This window comes from Pinus tabuliformis, chromosome 3_1, assembly GCF_031772625.1.
Source record: "Pinus tabuliformis cultivar Carrire ecotype Pingquan chromosome 3_1, CPIR1, whole genome shotgun sequence".
NCBI classification, from domain to species: domain Eukaryota; kingdom Viridiplantae; phylum Streptophyta; class Pinopsida; order Pinales; family Pinaceae; genus Pinus; species Pinus tabuliformis.
The window spans coordinates 749405783-749425758 of NC_142301.1; the positions used below are offsets into that span (position 1 = coordinate 749405783).

Genomic DNA, 19976 nt, shown 5'->3' on the forward strand with positions numbered 1-19976 from the left:
TATTACTTGTTCTTTAGAATTATCTTTTCTTATCATCAAGACTAATACCAAGCAGTAAATAGAAGAGAACACAAGATGTAGGCATGCTGTTAGGGAAAAACCCCACTCTAGGGGAAAACCCAGTCAAAATTCATCCTTTAGTAGATTCAAGATGAGACGACCAAGACCTTTACAAACTAGACTAGGGACATCCTCCATCAAGTCATCCTTATTTGTTCTTCCTTTCATGTGGACATACCGAGATTCATATCACTGTGTTAGCACCAAATACGTGCTACACCAAAACATCATTACTGAGATCCTCTTATTGCGATGACACCGAAACCTTCTCATTGTAGTGTCACCGAACCTTCCTCACTGTGGTGGCATCGAACCTTCATCACTGTAGTGGCACCGAACAGTAGTAGCACCCAAACTGTGATGTGAGACTGAAGTAGCACCGAGTCACTGTGACATATCACTGAAATTGAGGTTACTATGGAAACATCTAACTATGGTAACAACGAACTTGTAGTAGCACCGAACTGTGGGAGGCATAGTACCGAACAATGGTTACTGTGGAAACACCGAAATCATCAGAGCTCTTCCTTGTAATGCCATCGAAACATCATCTTTGAGATCGCCACAATTTTCTTGTGAAACCTGAGCTTCTGTCACCGAAAATATTCCCTTTGAATTGTTGTCCGAACTTGTCATTTGAGCGAAGGTCTTTAGGCTTGTATATATAGTTGTCTCTAAGTGTAATAGGTCGACATTATTGCTTGAGCAGTCGTGTCTCCATTTTATGGTTAGGCCGACTTGAGTTCATTGAGGAAAGCTGACTTGATGGTGATTCTTTGAGGCCGTCTAGAAGGAGACTTGATGGAGGAGTCTTTGACCAAACAAACATATTGACTTTGACCCAAAGAAATAATCCCGAAGCCTACAATGGAGGCTTGACTTATAACAATTAACCCAAGCATGAAACCCATGCTTTAACAAGTCAATTTAAAATAATAATAAAATTCTTTTTGCTTTCTTTTGACAAATATATTGCATTTTGACTTCAAGTACAATTATGTAGACCGAACCAAGTTACATTCTTCAACACTCCCTCTTAACTAGGGAGGTATTCATATTTACATATAACCAAAGAGGTACATGGAAGATCTCAAAACACATCATCTATGAAGAAGTTTAGGCACCACAATGCCATTGACTAGATTCCTGACCAGGGCAATCTATCCATTGGTCTCTCAACAATTTAGGCACCGCAATGCCACAAACTAGATTCAACGACTCCAATTTTGAGTATTCTTGATATATTGCTTCAGATTAGTGGTGGTTGGTGATATATTTTATAATCGCCCTAGCCTGCCATGTGACTCCTTAATCCATTCTGTTTTTACGCCAATCTGTTCTAAAATCATATTCAGATTGTGGACAATGCAAGGAGTCCAAAATATGTGATTGTATCTACTATCAACAATTAAGCTTGCAGCTTTGCAAATAGGTGCATTATCTGTGATAACGCACACCACATTGTTTGGCCCTACTTGTTCAATAACATAAATTAAAATATCAACAATGAATTTACTATCCTTTATCTTACCTGAACAATCTTCTGCTTTGATGAACATGGCTCCTTTTGGTGATGATGCAATGACATTAATCAAAGGTCTGCGTCTTGTATCAATCCAATCATCTGAGTTAATGGAAAGCCCTGTACTACCCCATGACTTACGAGTTGGTTTCAGAACATCATCAAGAAGTTGCCTCTCTTTCTTTAGCAAAACTGCTCTGAAATTTTCATTGTTTACCCCCTTGTAACCTTGAGGAGCTTTGTTAACCGCTCTCAACAAATCCTGCCAATATGGGGTTCGAACGACGTTAAAAAGGATGCCACAAGCAAAGATGGCCCTTGCCACTCTTGAGTCAAATTCTTCTCTCCTTTGACTATCAAGCATTTTCAACAATCTGTTGTCTTGACTTGGAGTTGATGGCTTTGATAACTCTGCTTCTACTTTTAGTGCCCTCCTCTTTCTTGCTTCCTGAACAATCCTTGGCTCAATGCTATTAGACATGCGAGGATTGGTAGTGCCTGTGCCGATTTTGCTTCATTGATCCTTCAACCTTTGAGCTTCATCACTCTCTTTCTTGAATTTAGCCCTCATCTCTGGATTTTTGGTATGTGCACACACATCAATACACTTTATCTCTTCATGCAAAATGTGAGCCTTCACTCTTGTAAGAGCCCTTGAAGGTCTTTTCATTTTTGCATAAATTGCACTTCCATTCCCATGTACCACTGGAACCATCTATTTCACTTTGGTAACATACTTCCATAGAGGATAATATTCTTGCTGCCTGGTTGCTTGAGTGGATTTAGGGGCACTTGAAACACAACTTTGAGAAGCCATGAATGCTGCAAAATTACAAAATGAAAAACTCACCCAATATAGGGGCACTTGAAACACAACTTTTAGAAGCCATGAATGCTGCAAAATTAGGAAATGAAAAGCTCACCCAACCAGCTACTGCCCACACCCTTCCTCTTGTTTCCCATGCTCCGAAAACAAATAAACTCCTTGCTAATACTATAGGAAGTTCCTCTTGCAAAACAATGTGTGAGAAATGAGTGAATGTTGTGCCTTTTTAAAGTAAAGAAGAGGCTCATAGGGTTTCTAGAGAATTCTATTTTTTTCATCTCCTAGAGAATCAATGTTCCACCAAGACTACGGGATGGGGAGACGCGGGTGTGGGGAGACGCACAAGGGGGACATGTGGGAGTACCCTCAAATTTTGGGGAAATTTAGGGGGAATGGGGGGACGTCAAGGTATATAATTTTTTTTCCTTTTTAATATATATATATATCAAATTCATACTCACTAATGAAAGCATAAATACAATGATACATACATAATTGAATTAAATAATGAAATACATTGATCCATACTCATCATCCTAACTAATACATACATGATTCATCCATAGACCACGAGATTCAATAATGAAACTCTGATCCAGATTCATTATTCACCATTCTAGAATCTACATTGATTTAAAAATTAAATTCATCATTCACCATTCTAGATGCTAAATTGATTTAAAATTAAAATTAAAATTCATCATTCATCATTCATCATTCTAGAATGTAATTAGTACTAAGCAAAATAGACGATAATAGATATTGAAATTTGAAGACTGGAATAGTAAATTGATATAACTAAAACTCAAAAACAGTGGAGTGATGAGTCTAAAAGTCACTCTAAAGTACATAGAGGGCTTGGTGCTCTTGATTAAATACTAATTCCATACCCTTGTACATGACAAAATGCAATGGAAACATTGTAATCCATTGAATCTTGAATTCTTGAAAAATTGTTAAGTCTGCTGGATTTTGAGTGAGATCTAAAATTCTACTTTCTCCATATGAAATCCAATGGGGTCGGAACCACTCTCAAACATCCCGAGTCATTTCATTGTAATGTTAAAAATTTAAGTAAAATGATGAAAATGAAAGATAAAGGAGAATGTCACTTTTACTTTAAGAATTTAACATTACCATGAATTGCATAGAATTAGTAGGGCAATATCGTCAAATACTAGGTTTACCCTGTCATAAATCATTTACAAGCAAATTTAAGCGGGAACACATAACCCATTTTGAGGGGGTCCTTTTGGGCAGTCGTGTCCCCCAGATTGGGTATACATTCCCCATGCGTCTCCCTGCATCTCCCCAAAAGGGGGACGTGGGGAAATGTTTCCCCAGACATCCCCCCATCTCGGATGCGTGGGGTGCGCGCACCCGACCCTAGGGGAATCATCCCCGTGGAACACTGTAGAGAATTCTATTTGTAATTATTTTTATTAAATTTAGCTAATAGCCACATAAAAATTGTTGTATTAGTGTATTTGGGTGTTAGAAGGGGCTCATGCCCTTCTTCACCCCTTGAGCTGGCCGAAAAAGGTAAAAAAAATCAATTTCACCTTTTTACCGCTTGAAACTTGGCCTGTAGCGGCCGAAACAGGGTTGAAAAGCCACCGGTCGTACTAGACAATGTTCTGAAATCGTGAAACGCCATATGGTACGACTGACGACGTGGCGACCCTGTTTCAAAGCCGTTTCGGTGTTTCGGGCCATCCTCGGTATTGGTACACCACGCTTTTAGGCGTTTCCTGCAACATAGGCGAATAGCTAGAAACCCTAGTGTGAGTTGTCAGAAGAGGATTGATTCAGTTGCCGAAGGCTGGATTAGCTTCCAAGAGGAAGAGCGAGTCACTTCCAGAGGCAGAGGGAGGTAGGACGACTCAGTTAGAGCCAGTTTCCAGGGAGTGTGAGTGGTTTCGAAGGTTGCGGTGCATGTTCCAAGCAACAGTGCGAGTTGCCAGTGTGGGGTACGAGCAGTCCAAAGGAGGTCGAGTTGAGTCGCATAAGAGATTTGGGATCGCCAGTATATATTGCCAGTATATTTTCCGCAAGATAGCTAGTTGGGCATCCAATTGTAATTATTTCCAAATTTCTGCATGATAAAATCAGTGTAGCACGACTCTTACAAGACCCGCGAGGACCCGCAGGTCTTGACGGGTTTTATAATGAGACGGGTCACTCGCATAGAACCTGGGGTTTCTACCCGTACCCGCCAATCTTGCATAAAACTTGGCTACCTGCATTGAACCTGTGAAGAACTGCATATGACACACATGACCCGTGGAGACCCTCAAAATTTGATTTTTTGGTTTTTTATACTTTTAATTTTTTTTGGAGATCACGTGGAGGGAAAGGGAAAATGGAGCTGAGTCTTATACGAGTCTTATATGGCTCGATACCGAGTCTTATACGGGTCGCTGAGTCAATAGTCAGACGAGTCTGATATGAGTACGAGTCTTGCAACATTGGATAAACTAAACCATCATCTGCTGCACTGGTTTTCCCTTTGGGGTATTTTCCGGGGACGTTCAGTCCAAAAATATTGGTGTCATTTTTATTGTGTGTGTGCCTCTATTTCTCATTTCCTGATTTGTAATTCCGCAACGTATTTTTATTGTGAAGAATGCATCAGTGATTTATTCGTCATTTGTCGTAAACAAATAAACTGCTAATAAGTTAGAAGAATAAACTCCAATTGCTGCATCCAAGGAAATTTCACATGTTGCAAGTAAGCAATAACAGCAAATTTGCAATCGCTAGGGAAAAATGACTTAACCGGGACACACGTAAGCAATGAGTTCTCCTAGTAAGTTATTGCAGAAATTTGCAAATGCTAGATCTTATTGTACTCTTTAAGCGTTGCAAGTAAGCAATAACAACAAATTTGCAATCCCGATTCCCAAAATATAAGCTTTACTGTCTGTGGTTTGCCACACAGTAGGTGAAGCCCATCTTTCAAGCCACTGTTCACTAAACAGGCCTTGGTCGGAAGCGCAATGATATATGACCAGCCAGGCAAAGACCCTTTATTTGTAGCTCAGGCAAATGAACTAGAAGCTCTGCAACCTGTGATTCCTGTCCTCTAAGTTAGAAGAAGTCCATCGACTGTTGAGGACAGGTGTAGGGACATGTTTCTGATATAAAAGGCAGTAAAGTTTCTTGTAGTCATACTGTTGGATCTGCTTGCCAAACATCCATCCCCGATCTCTGTGTGAAGTGGATCAGCATTCTGTGTTGTTTTAGGGGAAGGTGGATTTTAGAAATGCACGTTTTGGTGATTCCAGGTACCTGCTACGTTCTGCCTTTTCAGGAATTTGGTATTGCCATAGAGTTACTGCTTTACACAGTCTGGAGGTTAAGGTGCAAGCATGTTATTGATAATAAGGTCAGTGCTTTCAGTCTTTTTGTTGTAACTTGGGGGACAATGTTGGCCAAAGGCTTTCTACTGATTAAGGTTGCAAAAGAGCTAGATGTGGCAACTTATATTGATTTCATTTTTGTTCTAGTTGCACTGAGGAAGAGGATATGATTTTCCATTGTATATACTCTTCTGCATTTGTTCTTTTGTAAACATATCTTTGTGAATATAAGATGTATTTAAAAAAGAAAAGAAAAAAGGAAGCAATAACAGAAGCAAAATTCTATATAAATCATATTCATTTATTTGAAAGAATAGTGATAAAAAATTGAAATGAGATGCATCTTATAGATTTCACATTATGATAAAAAACTTGCTAGGTGAGTATTGGGCGTTGGGGAAAGCTGCACAGGGACATCACATATATGCTGTATTTATAACTTACAAATATATTGTTATTTTCAAAAGTGCTGATCAATGGAACTTGTTTGAAGTCTATCTTTTTGAGCAACCTAGTCTAGTTATGGTTTCTGGATCTGTCTAGTGGCTTTGCTTACCTTTCTCAGAAAATTGGTTGTCACTGAGGTTTTATGACTTTTCACAAGAATTTACATTCCTTATCACATCTGATTCTGCGATTTGTACTTTTCTCTTAATTGTTGGAAATAAAACCTGCCCCGATTGAAGGCAATCTTTTTTGTTTTGCTTTGAAGCTCTTTGTGGATTTCGACCCACATCATGACAGGAAGCCTCATTCTGATCTCAAACTTGAAGAATCTATTGATGAGGTGAGTTAATTTGTAGTTAGTATTAATGTTGTACATGATAGACAATAAGCTGATTTTCTTCAAGTTGATTTTTCTGAAAGGAAAAGCTTGTGCCTCTTACAGTTTTATACTTTAGTGTTAGAATATGAAAGCATTCTTGTTAGTTCATGATGCAATATAAATGGACAATCTTGATTCTCACTTTTTCTGCGTGAATACTTTTGATTAATAAATATTGCTTTTGTATATTTTGAAATGTACCAAGCAAAGCATTAACTTGTCTCTTTTAGTCATGTTCACAACTTTGTAGTTGGTTGTTTCATAGATAGATGTGAAATTATATTTTTATATATATTTATGTATGTTTCATATGGCAATGTGGCCAAACTAATTTGCTACACAAATAATGACACTCATTGCCAGTTAATTTGAACCGCATTCTGCAGGTATGGAAACAACGAATGTTGGCAAATCCGTCATTATATAATGCAGTGAAGTTTAGGGTATGTGAAATGGTTGCAGAACAGGGTGTGTTTTTCTCAGTATTCTCATTTCTAGTTCGTTTGATAATGCATTGTGTCCCCATAGGCTTTAAGCACACACATGACTACGTGCGAATGTGGAATACACTTCAGAGAAGAATTTATCTATTTATATTACTGGAATTGGTTTTAATGCCCCGCTGTCCATACCATAAAGGTTTTAGGGACAAAAGTCATAAAAATGACTCTAAGGATGTGGTTTATTGTTTAGTGTACAATGAACATAATGGATGCCTTTATAAAATATTCCTACACCCCTTATACCAAAACTGGAAAGCAATATTAAGAATATCCAAATGCACTTAAAATTTTTCCTACACCTCTTATTTGAAACTGGAAAGCAATATTAATATATCCAAATGTACATTATCATCTGCGTAGTTCATCATAATAAAAATCAGAATGTCTTTGTGTACTCCAGTTACAGTATACTAATAGACTTCATTATTTTGGCATGGACTTATAATGCATGTATCAATGCCCGCACTTCTGTGAGTTTAGGTAAAAAAGGGAGATTAGGAGGTATGACAATTTGTTTTCGTCTTCTGAATCTGATCAGAAATTTTTGCAAATGGAAATGGGGAATTTTCCTTAGAAGGGAGTGAGAAAATACTATCGCAAGATCATTTGGGTGGGGATGTTTCTGAGTTCCCCCTTGAAGATGATGAGGTAAAAGATGAGAAAATCCATTTGCAAAAATCAGGAGCATTTCATTTGGCTCTTGGTCGTGTTGCTTCTAGTTTTCTTTTTGAAGAATAGATTATTAACAATTGGAAGAAATATAACATACAGCCTAAGTTACCTGACACATCCCCGCCATGCCAAGAATCCTTCGTGTCAGACACAACATCACCATGATACGTGCCTGAGTGCAGGGCACGAGTCAAACTCGTGTTGGGCATGTGCCAATTGCGTTTCCCGATTTCATGACATGTCCCCTGAAAAAATTCCTCCGTGCTGTTTATAACTTGCGTTTGCCTCAATTTTCACTCATTCATTTGCTGTTTTGGAGCCGTGGGAACATTTGGTGTACGAGTAAGGGAGAGAAACGAGTTTTAGAGGATCTTCAAAGTGCTGGTAGGTGGATTTGCCTTCCAAATTGTTAAATTTTTGCTACAGCAGTCTATTTTTCTTCATATCACAACAATCATGGCTCAATCAAGGGCAGCTGGAAAAGGGAAAAAGAATGGGAGGAATGCCCCTAGTGGTAATGGCCCTGTTCTTCAATTTCATCAGGGTCTGCAAGTGTTCCATCTGTTTGACTTGGAGCTGCAACAACAGCTTCAAATTTTGAAAGAAACATTCTTCTAGCAAGACAACAAGCTCAAGCACAAAAATATCACTTATGGATGTTAGAAGACATCAAGCGCCAGGGAGCAAGTTAAAGGGAGGAGGAAATGTTCTTTGGACATGCGATTTTTGCAACCATCAATTTAAGAGCACCTACTTTCGAGTGAAAGAGCATTTGTTTGGCACATCTTGTGGACTTGGAGCATGTCCAAAAGTGAATGCATCAGAACGAAAAGAACTAGTGAAGGAGGCCAATGTTGGCATGGCAATGGTGGCTGCATCATCTAAGAAAACCAAGAACGATTATCCTCTTCCATTCTTGAGGAAAACCAATTATCCATTTGAGAGTTCTATTGGGAGTGCAGTTCAAGCAACAGAGGGATTCGGTCCAATGGACAAGATATTTCAACAAAAGAGGCTTGAAGAGATTGATCTTTGTTAATTTTAGTTAACAATGGTATGTTCTATGCTTAGCACAATTTACTTCAATGTTCCTTTAGCAGCCCAATGACAATTTCCAATTATTTCCAGTAGCAATCACATTAACTTAATCACATTGACAGTAAATGCAGATAGAACATAAAAACATATGCAGAAAACAAGCCAAGACAAAAGGACACCAGATTTGGTGGATGCCAGGGAAAAACCCTTTGATCAAATCTTCTTATTATTATTCAATAGTTCAGCAGAGAGAGAGAGGGAGTACAATAATCAAATTCACTTGCCCAATACATGGTCAAATCAGCCCTGTAAAATTCTGCGGTCAACTGTAGTCAATTTCAGCCCTAACCAGAAAGTCAACACTGGTTAAAATAGCAACAAAGCTTCACCAAAGCAGCTTGGTCTTCCTTGGTCAAACTTGCCCTGAAGAGGAGGTCAATCGCAGCCCAAAACAACTCAGTCAAACTCGGCCAAAGGAGAGAGAAAATTTGCAATGATTTTTTGAAATCAAAACAGAAGACAACTTGAAGTCAACATTGGCCAAACAATCCCAAACACCTTGATTTCTGTGCCAATAAATGTGACCTCAAGAAAGTGCAATTATGCCCTAGAAATCATAGTCAAACTTAGTCCTCCATCCGCACGTGTGAGAGAAAGAGAGATGATCACCAAGATTTACGAACATCATTGCTTTGCTCTGCTTTGCTGAACCATGAAGTAATAATGAAGAAGAGGTGATCGAGAGTGAGTCGCAAGACCTTACCACTCTCCACTGACAAAAGTCAGTCCTTAATCCCAGATCAAGTTGTTGAACACCATGCATCCTAGTCATACGGTTTATGGCAGTACACGATGTGTCCATCGGCAGTGCTATGGTCCTTAACCACTTTTTCCAACTCATTGGCCAGATGAGAGGTACTTTCCATGAGTCCCCGACTACCATGGGTAGGATGTATGCTGGGGCACCGACAGGAGAAGGTGAACCACTCATCCTGCTCATATGCCATAGGAGAAGGTGAACCACTCATCCTGCTCATATGCCATAGGAGAAGGTGAACCACTCATCCTATGCATATGTTAATTGTAGGGGAAGGTGAACCACTCACCCTACACACATGTCAACCATCATGGGGTATCACAAGGGAGGTGAACCACTCATCCTACACACATGTCAACCATCATGGGGTATCACAAGGGAGGTGAACCACTCACCCTTTAGGCTGTACATAGCACACCACTAAGGGAAGATGAACCACTCATCCTATGGTCGCTCATAGCTCCAAGAAGTACCCCAAGTCTCTAGGAGCTCCCACGACTTAGTGTCCAACTCATATGGGACCCTCATAGTAGGGTCTTTCCACGACTCCAAGTCTCTCTCATAAGGTTAAGAATTTGACCTTCCCCAAGGGCTTCATGAGAATGTCTTTGACCTGCTCATTCGTCCTGATGTGCCTTATTGCTCCTCGTTGTACCATATCCCGGATAAAGTGGTACCTGATATCAATGTGCTTGGAGCGGTCATGGAACACAGGATTCTCTAAAAGGAGAATCCCACTCTGGTTGTCGCAGAAGATCACAGTGGTATCCAACACGTGCTCAAATAGCTCATTGAATAGCTTTCTCAACCAACTAGCTTCACAACATGCCATACTCGCAACAATGTATTCGACCTCAACGGTGCCTAAAACAACCGATTTATGCTTCGTGCTCATCCAAGATATTGAAGCAGACCCCAAAGAGAAGCAACACCCAAACGTGCTCTTACGATCCACCACATTGCCAACCCAGTGAGCATCTGTATATCCATGTAGCCTCAAATTCTCGACAGTGTATCTTAGTCCATGGTGGATTGTGCCCCAAAGATATCTTAAGAGATTCTTAGCAGCAATCCAATGAATGTGATGAGGCTCGACCATAAACTGACTCAACGTGTTCACAGCGAAGCATATGTCAGGACGAGAGTTTACCAAGAACATCAGGCCCCCCACAAGTTGACGATACTCGGAAGGGTTTGCTAATTCGGGCCCAACAACACTTCCACATAGCTTCTTGAAGTTGAGTTCCATCGGAGTAGATACGGACTTGCAATCCACCATCCCACATCTCTCAAGCAACTTCACAATGTATTTTCCTTGAGAAAGGAAAATCTCACCTGACTTTTGCTAGACCTCCAGCCCTAAGAAATAGTGCATCAGTCCTAGGTCCTTCATTTCGAATTCGGAAGCCAACTCCCTCTTGCATTGATGAATGAGACATTCATCACCTGTTAGAAAGAGATCATCCCATAAAGGACTAGAATGAGAGGCTTGTCCTTTTCAACTTCGAAGTATAAGTTCGAGTCAGCTTCACTACTTGTAAATCCCAACTTTATAAGATAACTATCTATCCTCTCATACCAAGCCCTGGGGGCTTGCTTCAACTCATAGAGGGATTTCTTCAACTTGCATACATGTGTCTTACAATCTTGAACTTCAAACCCCTCAGGTTATTCTACATAGACCACCTCCTTAAGCGAGCCATGCAAGAAAGCAATTTTCACATCCATTTGGTGTATGCTGCATCCTTGCGAGGCAGCAAGGGCTATGATAAAATGGATGGTGGTATATTGGGCAAACGGTGCAAATATCTCATTGTAGTCTACTCCTTCCTTTTGAGAGAAGCCTCGAGCAACGATTATGGCCTTGAACTTTTCAACACTCCCAAATGCTCCATGTTTGATTTTGTAAAGCCATTTTGAAGTGACCACTGACTTGTCCTTGGGTCTAGGAACCACATCCCAGACATCATTCTTCATGATTGACTCATATTCCTCATTCATCGCATCCTTCTACACTTGGTGTTTCACGGCTTATTCGAATGTACATGGCTCAGATTGTATAATGGTACTCATGGAAGCTAAGTACCCTTGGTACTTGTTCGGATTCTTGGTTTCACGAAAAGTTCCTCTTGGTGCAACATGTCTCTCCGCATCTTCAAGAATATCTTTGAGCCACAAAGGTATTTTTCTTGAAGTAGAGGGCTCACTAGGAGGTGGATCAATGGGATCCATCAGACCTTCAACATCAGGCATCAGATCATTTGTCGAAGATTCATCCTGCTTTCCTGCATCATCATCATTGTCCTTCCTAGGGATATGAAGATCTCAGACTTTCTTAAGCGCATAATCTTCATCGAAAGTGACATCATGACTTATTTCCACTTCTCTTTGGCCAGGCACATAGATTCTATATGCCTTCGAAGTTTCACTATAGCCCACAAATGTTCCTTTCTTCCCAGAAGCATCTAGCTTGTTTCTTTTCTCTTTCGGCACATGAAAATATATGGGACAACCAAAAATTTTAAAATGATAAACATCAAGTTTCTTATCGGTGAAAATTTCTTCGGGTGCCTTGAAGTCCAATGCTTGATGTGGGCATCTATTTTGAACATACACAACGGTGTTGGCAACTTCTCCCCATAAGAACTTCGGTAGACCTTGGTCATGAAGCATGGCACAGGTGGCTTCTATGATAGTTCGATTCTTCCTTTTGGCAACACCATTTTGTTCAGGAGTATATGCAGTAGTGGTCTCCCTCTTAATGCCAACTTCTCTACAATAGTCATTGAATTCATTTGACTCATATTCGGTCCCATTATTGGTCCTCAATATTTTGATCTTCTTCCCTATTTGATTCTCGACCAAGGCTTTGAAAGAGTAGAACCATTTGAACACTTCGTCATTCTTCTTTAAGAAATAGATCCATGTTTTGCGAGAGAAGTCATCCACAAAAATTGCATAGTACAAATATCCTCACAAAGATGTTACGGGCAACATACCTGATAGATCAGAATGGACCAATTGAAGAATATCTACAATTTTATTTCCACTTGAAGGGAATGGTCCCCTTGTATTTTTTCTAGTTGCACAACCCTATCAAACTCCTTCATGATCTAAGTTGATTTCGGGCATCCCTGTGACCATCTTCCTTACATCAGATAAGGCTTTGTAATGAAGGTGAGCAAATCTTCGGTGCCATAATTCGGATTGAAGAAAAGTATCACAAGTCATTGCTACCAATGGAATTCCTTCAACTTGATAGAGACCTTCAACCCTAAATCCAAGAGTGAATGCATCTTTTGGGTTCCTTTGCCAAACACGAGCCTTCCCATCAACGAAAGTCAGCTTGAAACCTTTATGTTCCATCACAGAAATAGAGACCACGTTCTTTTTCAGATTAGTTACATACAATACTTCTTGTAAGTGAAGGGTTTGACCTTGATTTAAGTGTAGAGTAACCGTCCCAATTCCTTTCATGGGATAAGTTTGAGAGGGCCTCCTTGTACCCAGGGAAGTGCCTTGAGGCACCACTATCAATCAACTAATGATCCAATGTATCCGAAGGAGAGGTGGTGGTAAATGCCGAAATAAGATAAAATTCTTTTTTCTTTTCTACAACATTAACTTCTTCATACTTGGAGTTTCTGGACGTCTTGGGAGGACGGCCATTTCCATATAGAGCAGCAGGAGCATTCCTCTTTCATTTGTTGTTGAACCTGTTGTTCCTTTGATTTCCATTGCCTTTATAGTTGTTGTTATTGTTGTTATCATCTCTTGGAGTATCCTTCTTGCGAGGACACTCTCTAGCAAAGTGGCCAAACCTGTTGGAATTGAAGCATCTTCGTTTTCTTCCTTCTTTGAATCCCGGCTTGAACCCTTGACCTTGTCTTCTGGGACCAACATTGTTCTTCCTTTTAGCATGAGCGGAGAAGGCGGTAGGATTGTTTCTATTTGAGGGTTTGTCTCTTTCTATCATCTTTATTTCTTCGTGAGTGCATCTAGCCAATAATTCATCAAATCCTAGAATCCTATCATTGTTGAAGTTGGTAGCGTTAAACACATCCCATTCTCTTTTAAGGTCTCCAAGTGCAATAAGAGTGAGCTCCCTGTCACCAATAACTTTTCCAATATATAGGAGATCATTCTTGATTTCGGTAATCCTCATGAAGTAGGATTGAATGGATTCTTTTCTATCCATATTGACGTCTTTCAACTTGTTCTTGAGAAAGAGAACCTGATTTGCATTATTTACTTTGAACATCCCAACCAACTTTTCATACATCTCCTTAGATGTTTCCAAATCAGAAATATAGGCAACCAAAGGCTTGTGAATAGAATCAACAATAATTTTCTTATCTTTAACCTCACCTTTCTTGTACTTTGCTTATACAACAACGGATACATTTGAAGGAAGTTCCACCACTCTTCCTTTGACATAGTCCATAACATCATTTTCTTCCAAAGTCAAATCCAGAGACATCTTCTATGCATGATAGTCGGATTTGTCCTTACGCTTGCCCTCAAATTCGAAGTAAGATGTGGTCGTCTTTGGGACTAGTTCCAAGTTCTTGTCCAACAACTTTCTTTAGTGATTGCTTTTCGTCACTCTTGCTTAGGCTTTGTCTTCACCTAAGCTCTGATACCATGTTAATTTTAGATCACAATGTTATGTTCTATGTTTAGCACAATTTACTTCAATGTTCCGTTAGCAGCCCAATGACATTTTCCAATTATTTCCAGTAGAAATCATGTTAACTTAGTCACATTGACAATAAATGCAGATAGAACATAAAAACATATGCAAAAAACAAGCCAAGACAAGAGGACACCAGATTTGGCGGATGCTAGGGAAAAACCCCAATGTGGGGAAAACCCTTTGATCAAATCTTCTTATTATTATTCAATAGTTCATCAGAGAGAGAGAGTACAATAATCAAATTCACTTGCCCAATACACGATCAAATTGTTGATTTGGGGTAGCATCGGATGTACTCTAGCCACGAAAATTGGTGGAGAGGCTAAAGCACATGAGATCTCCAAGACCCAGAAATGGTTTGGGCAAAATCTAAACAGTTTGGAAGATATTAAAATAATTAATATTTTTAATGGAGTTCCTATGTCTAAACTTAGGGAAAATAAAATATTAATGTGAATTAATATAAAACTGAGTTAGAATGGTCCAAAAGTCATGGATCAAGCCAGATCTAATCTTAGCCCTTGATGGACCAACGAGAAAAATATAAGAAGAGGCTTGAGGGTCAGTTGGAGAACACACCGAGGGAGATCAGTCAGTTCGATTTCTGGAGCGGGGTTAGCTGAGAAATTCGAACTAGTGGTCTGGAGAGCAGCAGGAGGCAACAAGTACGGAGCAAAGAGTTAGGATCAGCAACAAAAGACCAACGCAGAGGCAGGAGAGGCAGATGCAGGGCCTTTCAGGCAGACGCTGAGGCAGCAGGAGATTGCGCAGTCACTAGAGGGCCTGCGTGGGTGACGCAGAGAGGCCCAGGGTTGATGCAGACAAGAAGGGGCTGACGCAGAGTGTCTGGGAGCTATGCAGAGGTCAGCAAGGTTGATGCTGGGACTGGGAGAAGTGCTGTGGATTTTTTTTCTCTGTTGGGTAAGCCAGTTTGGCACCCGGTTGTACTGAATAATTGTTGAATAATAAAATCCTCCCTTGCTGCACCGGTTTTCCCACATTGGGTTTTTCCAGGGACTGTTGTCCAAAATATCTGTGTCGATGTGTTGATTCTTGTGCATGTGTTTGTTTTTGTATTATGGTGTGATATCTGCAGCATAATTTATTTTAATGTTTATTGATGGAATTTCATAGATAACTTATTGAAATTAAGTAGGCAAAGTAAATCAGATGTTGCAATGATAGAATTTTCACACAAATCAGCCCTGTAAAATTCTGTAGTCAATTGCATTCAATTTCAACCCTAACCAGAAACTCAACATTGGTCAAAACAACAACAAAGCTTTCACCAAAGCAGCTCAGTCTTCCTTGGTCAAACTCGGCCTGAAGAGGAGGTCAAACGCAACCCAAAACAACTCGGTCAAACCTAGTCAAAGGAGAGAGAAAATATGTTGTGATTTTCTGCAGTCAAAACAAAAGTCAACCTGAAGTCAACGCTGGTCAAACAGTGCCAAACACCTTGATTTTTGTGCCAATAAATGCGGCCTCAAGAGAGCGAAATTATGCCCTAGAAAACACAGTCAAACTTGGTCAATGAAGCCTTGGTTAACGTTACCCTGAAACCCTGAATTTTCGGCTTGCAAACTGTCCCAAAAATTCGTCCTCCATCCACACATGTGAGAGAAAGAGAGATGATCACCAAGTTGTACGAACCAATCAGATTAGGAGAGAGAAGAAATGATGAGTGAGTGATGTCCAAATGAGGAGAGAGGTCACTCCTATTTATACAATTCGTTGAGGGTGAAAGGACACATCTATTGGGCTTCTTGAGCCTACATTAAACTGAGGCCGACCTTAACAATTTGTGCATGAAAGAGAATAAATTCAAAATTCCACTTCTGGTTGTCCGAATGAGATGATCTTTATATCAAATTTGTACCTCTTGAAAAGAGGAATCCAATGCAATAATCATCTCCATCATATGAGTTGTCCCAAGGTGGAATTTGGGCCTAGTTGCCAATTTTAACACTCCCTCTGAACTAGGGAGAATTCCACCTATCAATCCATCTGTCATCATCATGCCATCTTGTCGTCATGTATCATCTCTGTCATCACTGCTCTGCTTTTCTCTGCTGAACCATGAAGTAATAATGAAGAAGAAGTGATTGAGAGTGAGTCACAAGACCTTACCACTCTCAACTGACAAAAGTTAGTCCTTGTTCCTAGATCAAGTTGTTGAACACCACGCATTCTAGTCATAGGGAGTACGACAGTACATGATGCATCCATCGACAGTGTTATGGTCCCTAACCACTTTTCCCAACTCATTGGCCAGATGAGAGGTACTTCCCATGAGTCCCAGACTCCATGGGTAGGATGTATGCTGGGGCATTGACAAGAGAAGGTGAACCACTCATCCTGCTCATATGCCATAGGAGAAGGTGAACCACTCATCCTATGCATATGTCAATCGTAAGAGAAGGTGAACCACTCACCCTACACACATGTAAACCATCATGGGGTATCACAGGGGAAGGTGAACCACTCACCTTGTACATAGCGCACCACTAGGGGAAGGTGAACCACTCACCCTATGGTCGTTCATAGCTTTAAGAAGTACACCAAGTCCCCAGGAGCCCCCAGAGCTCGGTGTCCAACTCATACGGGACCCTCATAGGAGGGTCTTTCCATGACTCCAAGTATCTCTTGGATGGTTAAGAATTTGACCTTCTTCAAGGGCTTCGTGAGAATGCCTGCGGCCTACTCATCTGTCCTGATGTGTTGGAGCCTTATTGCTCCCCGTTGTACCATATCCTGGATAAAGTGGTTCGTGATATCAATGTGTTTGGAGCGGTCGTGGAACATGGGATTCTCTGAAAGGCGAATTCCACTCTGGTTGTCGCAGAAGATCATGATGGTATCCAACACGTGCTCAAATAGCTCACTGAAGAGCTTTCTCAACCAAACAACTTCACAACAAGCCATACTCGCAATAATGTATTAAACCCTAAGTTGCAGGAAACGTGGCCCTAGGGGTCGTTTCCCCAGGGGAAACGAAACGAAACGCGTTTCCCCGTACCGTACGGCCTGGAAACGCGTTTCCAGCCGTATGGCCACGTTTCCCGAAACAGAAACGTGGCTGTACGACCGAAAACGCGTTTCCAGGCCATATGGGCCACGTTTCCCCAAAAAAACAGTTGTTTTTTAATTTTAATTTGTTTTTTTAAATTTGTTTTTAATTTTTTTTAGGGTTTCCAGGATGTTCTAGAATTTAGGGATATGCAATTCATGGTAATGTTAAATTCTTAAAGTAAAAGTGATATTCTCCTTTATTTTTCATTTTCATCCTTTTACTTAAATTTTTAACATTACCATGAAATGACTCAGGATGTTTGAGAGTGGTTTCGTCCTCATTGGATTTCATATGGAGAAAGTAGAATTTTAGATCTCACTCAAAATCCAGCAGACTTGTTTGTTTTTCAGGATTTCAGGATTGGAGGGATTGCAATGTTTCCATTGGATTTTATCATGTACTAGGGTATGGAACTTGTATTTAATCAAGAGAACCAAGCCCTCTATGCAGGGGAAACTCCCAATAATCAAGATCATGTAGGGTACTAGGGTATGAAATGTGTATTTAATCAAGTCAGCACTAAGGTTGTTCGACTATGTAGGAGGAGACTCCCAATACAATAGTGGTCCTTCTAAAGAATGGGATGTGGATGCAGAAAATCTTGATTTGGATCTCTCTCATGCAGCCTTATAGTCTTTATTGTACTTGCAGCCTCATATATTAATATAAATAAAGGTTGATTTTGAGATTTGGATATATAATAAAGGTTGCTTTTGGATATTCCGATATTTTTATTTTCATTATGTGATCATTCATGAGTAAATGTGATGTAAATTAAATCGTAATGTTTAAGTGTAATAAATTATAATGTATCATTTATGCTTTATGATTGCACATATATATATATATATTTAAATATTTTCAATATATATATATATATATATATTCGCGTTTCCCCGTTTCCAAAATTTGGGGAGGTCGCGTTTCGTATCGCTTCCTGTTTCGGAAACTCGTACCCGTTTCCCCGTTTCATGCAACTTAGATTAAACCTCAGTGATGGTTAAAACAATTGATTTCTGCTTCCTGCTCATGCAAGATATTGAATCAAACCCCAAAGAGAAGAAACACCCAAACGTGCTCTTACAATCCACCACACTGCTAGCCCAGTCAACATTTGTATATCCATGTAGCCTCAAATTCCCGACAGTGTATCTTAGTCCATAGTGGATTGTGCCCTGGAGATATCTTAAGAGATTCTTAGCAGCAATCCAATGAATGTGGTGAGGCTCGACCATAAACTGACTCAACGTGTTCATAGCGAAGCATATTTCAGGAAGAGAGTTTACCAAGAACATCAGGCCCCCCACAAGTTGACGATACTCGAAAGGGTTCGCTAATCCAGCCCCAACAACACTTCCACATAGCTTCTTGAAGTTGAGTTCCATCGGAGTAGACACAGACTTGCAATCCACCATCCCACATCTCTCAAGCAACTTCACAATGTATTTTCCTTAAGAAAGGAAAATCTCACCTGGCTTTTGACAGACCTGGAGGCCTAAGAAATAGTGCATCAGTCCTAGGTCCTTCATCACCTGTTAGAAAGAGATCATCCACAACAAGGATTAGAATGAGAGGCTTGTCCTCTTCAACCTTGAAGTATAGGTTCGGGTCAGCTTCACTCCTTGTAAATCCCAACTTCATAAGATAGCTATCTATCGTCTCATGCCACACCCTGGGGGCTTGCTTCAACCCATAGAGGTCATAATAATGGATTGTAGCTAGGTCGTATTCTCTAAGTCATATCAAAGCTTATTGTCAACATTTATTTCATCATATTTTTAATCTATCATATACTATACATATGCAGAGAATACATGTGTTTTATGATCTTGAACTTCGAACCCCTCAGGTTGTTCTACATAGGCTTCCTGCTTAAGCGAGCCATGCAAGAAGCCTCGAGCAACAAATCTGATCTTGAACTTTTCAGCACTCCCATCAGCGCCATGTTTGATTTTGTAAAGCCATTTTGAAGTGACCACTGACTTGTCTTTAGGTCTAGGAACCACATCCCAGACATAATTCTTCATGATTGACTTCTATTCCCCGTTCATCTCATCCTTGCAGACTTAGTGTTTCACGACTTCTTCAAATGTACATGGCTTAGATTGTACGATGGTACTCATGGCAGCTGGCTACCCTTGGTACCTGTTTGACTTCTTGCTTTCATGAAAAGTTTGTCTTGGTGCAACTGTTGAATTTTCTAAGTCTATTCGTTAGAAAATTAATCTGTATTCTGTTGGTTTATTTCTTCTACTTGTTTAAATTCGAACAAGTTATTTAATACATTTAAATACCGAAATAAACACAATACAGTCACAACATCTACAGATCATCATCTGCAAGCAAACAAGCACACAAGTGACATCGTTTTTTTTGGACAAATGTCCCTGGAAAAACCCAATGCGGGAAAACCGGTGCAACTATTCAGAGGGTTATATTATTATGTAGTCTAACTAAGTACAACTGGGTGCCTAACCAGCTCACTCGACAGAGAAAAATACACGGCAACAATACCTCTATATCCGGAAACAGGTATTCAAAAAACCTGTCCCACGAAATCCTCTCTGACACAACTAAAGCT

General features: G+C 40.0%; 1 protein-coding gene across 4 annotated transcripts in view; it reads left to right on the forward strand.

Annotated features, from left to right (window-relative positions):
- NUDT9 (nudix hydrolase homolog 9) overlaps nt 1-19976 on the forward strand; it is a 214829-nt gene that overhangs the window by 56590 nt on the left and 138263 nt on the right. For 2 of the 4 annotated variants that reach the window (XM_089413231.1, XM_089413232.1), the window contains exons 2-3: nt 6483-6557; nt 6983-7039. In XM_089413231.1, the coding sequence (XP_089269357.1) occupies nt 6483-6557; nt 6983-7039 (132 nt within the window). The remainder of the gene's footprint in view (nt 1-6482; nt 6558-6982; nt 7040-19976) is intronic. The other 2 variants (XM_089413234.1, XM_089413235.1) reach the window with 1 other exon arrangement.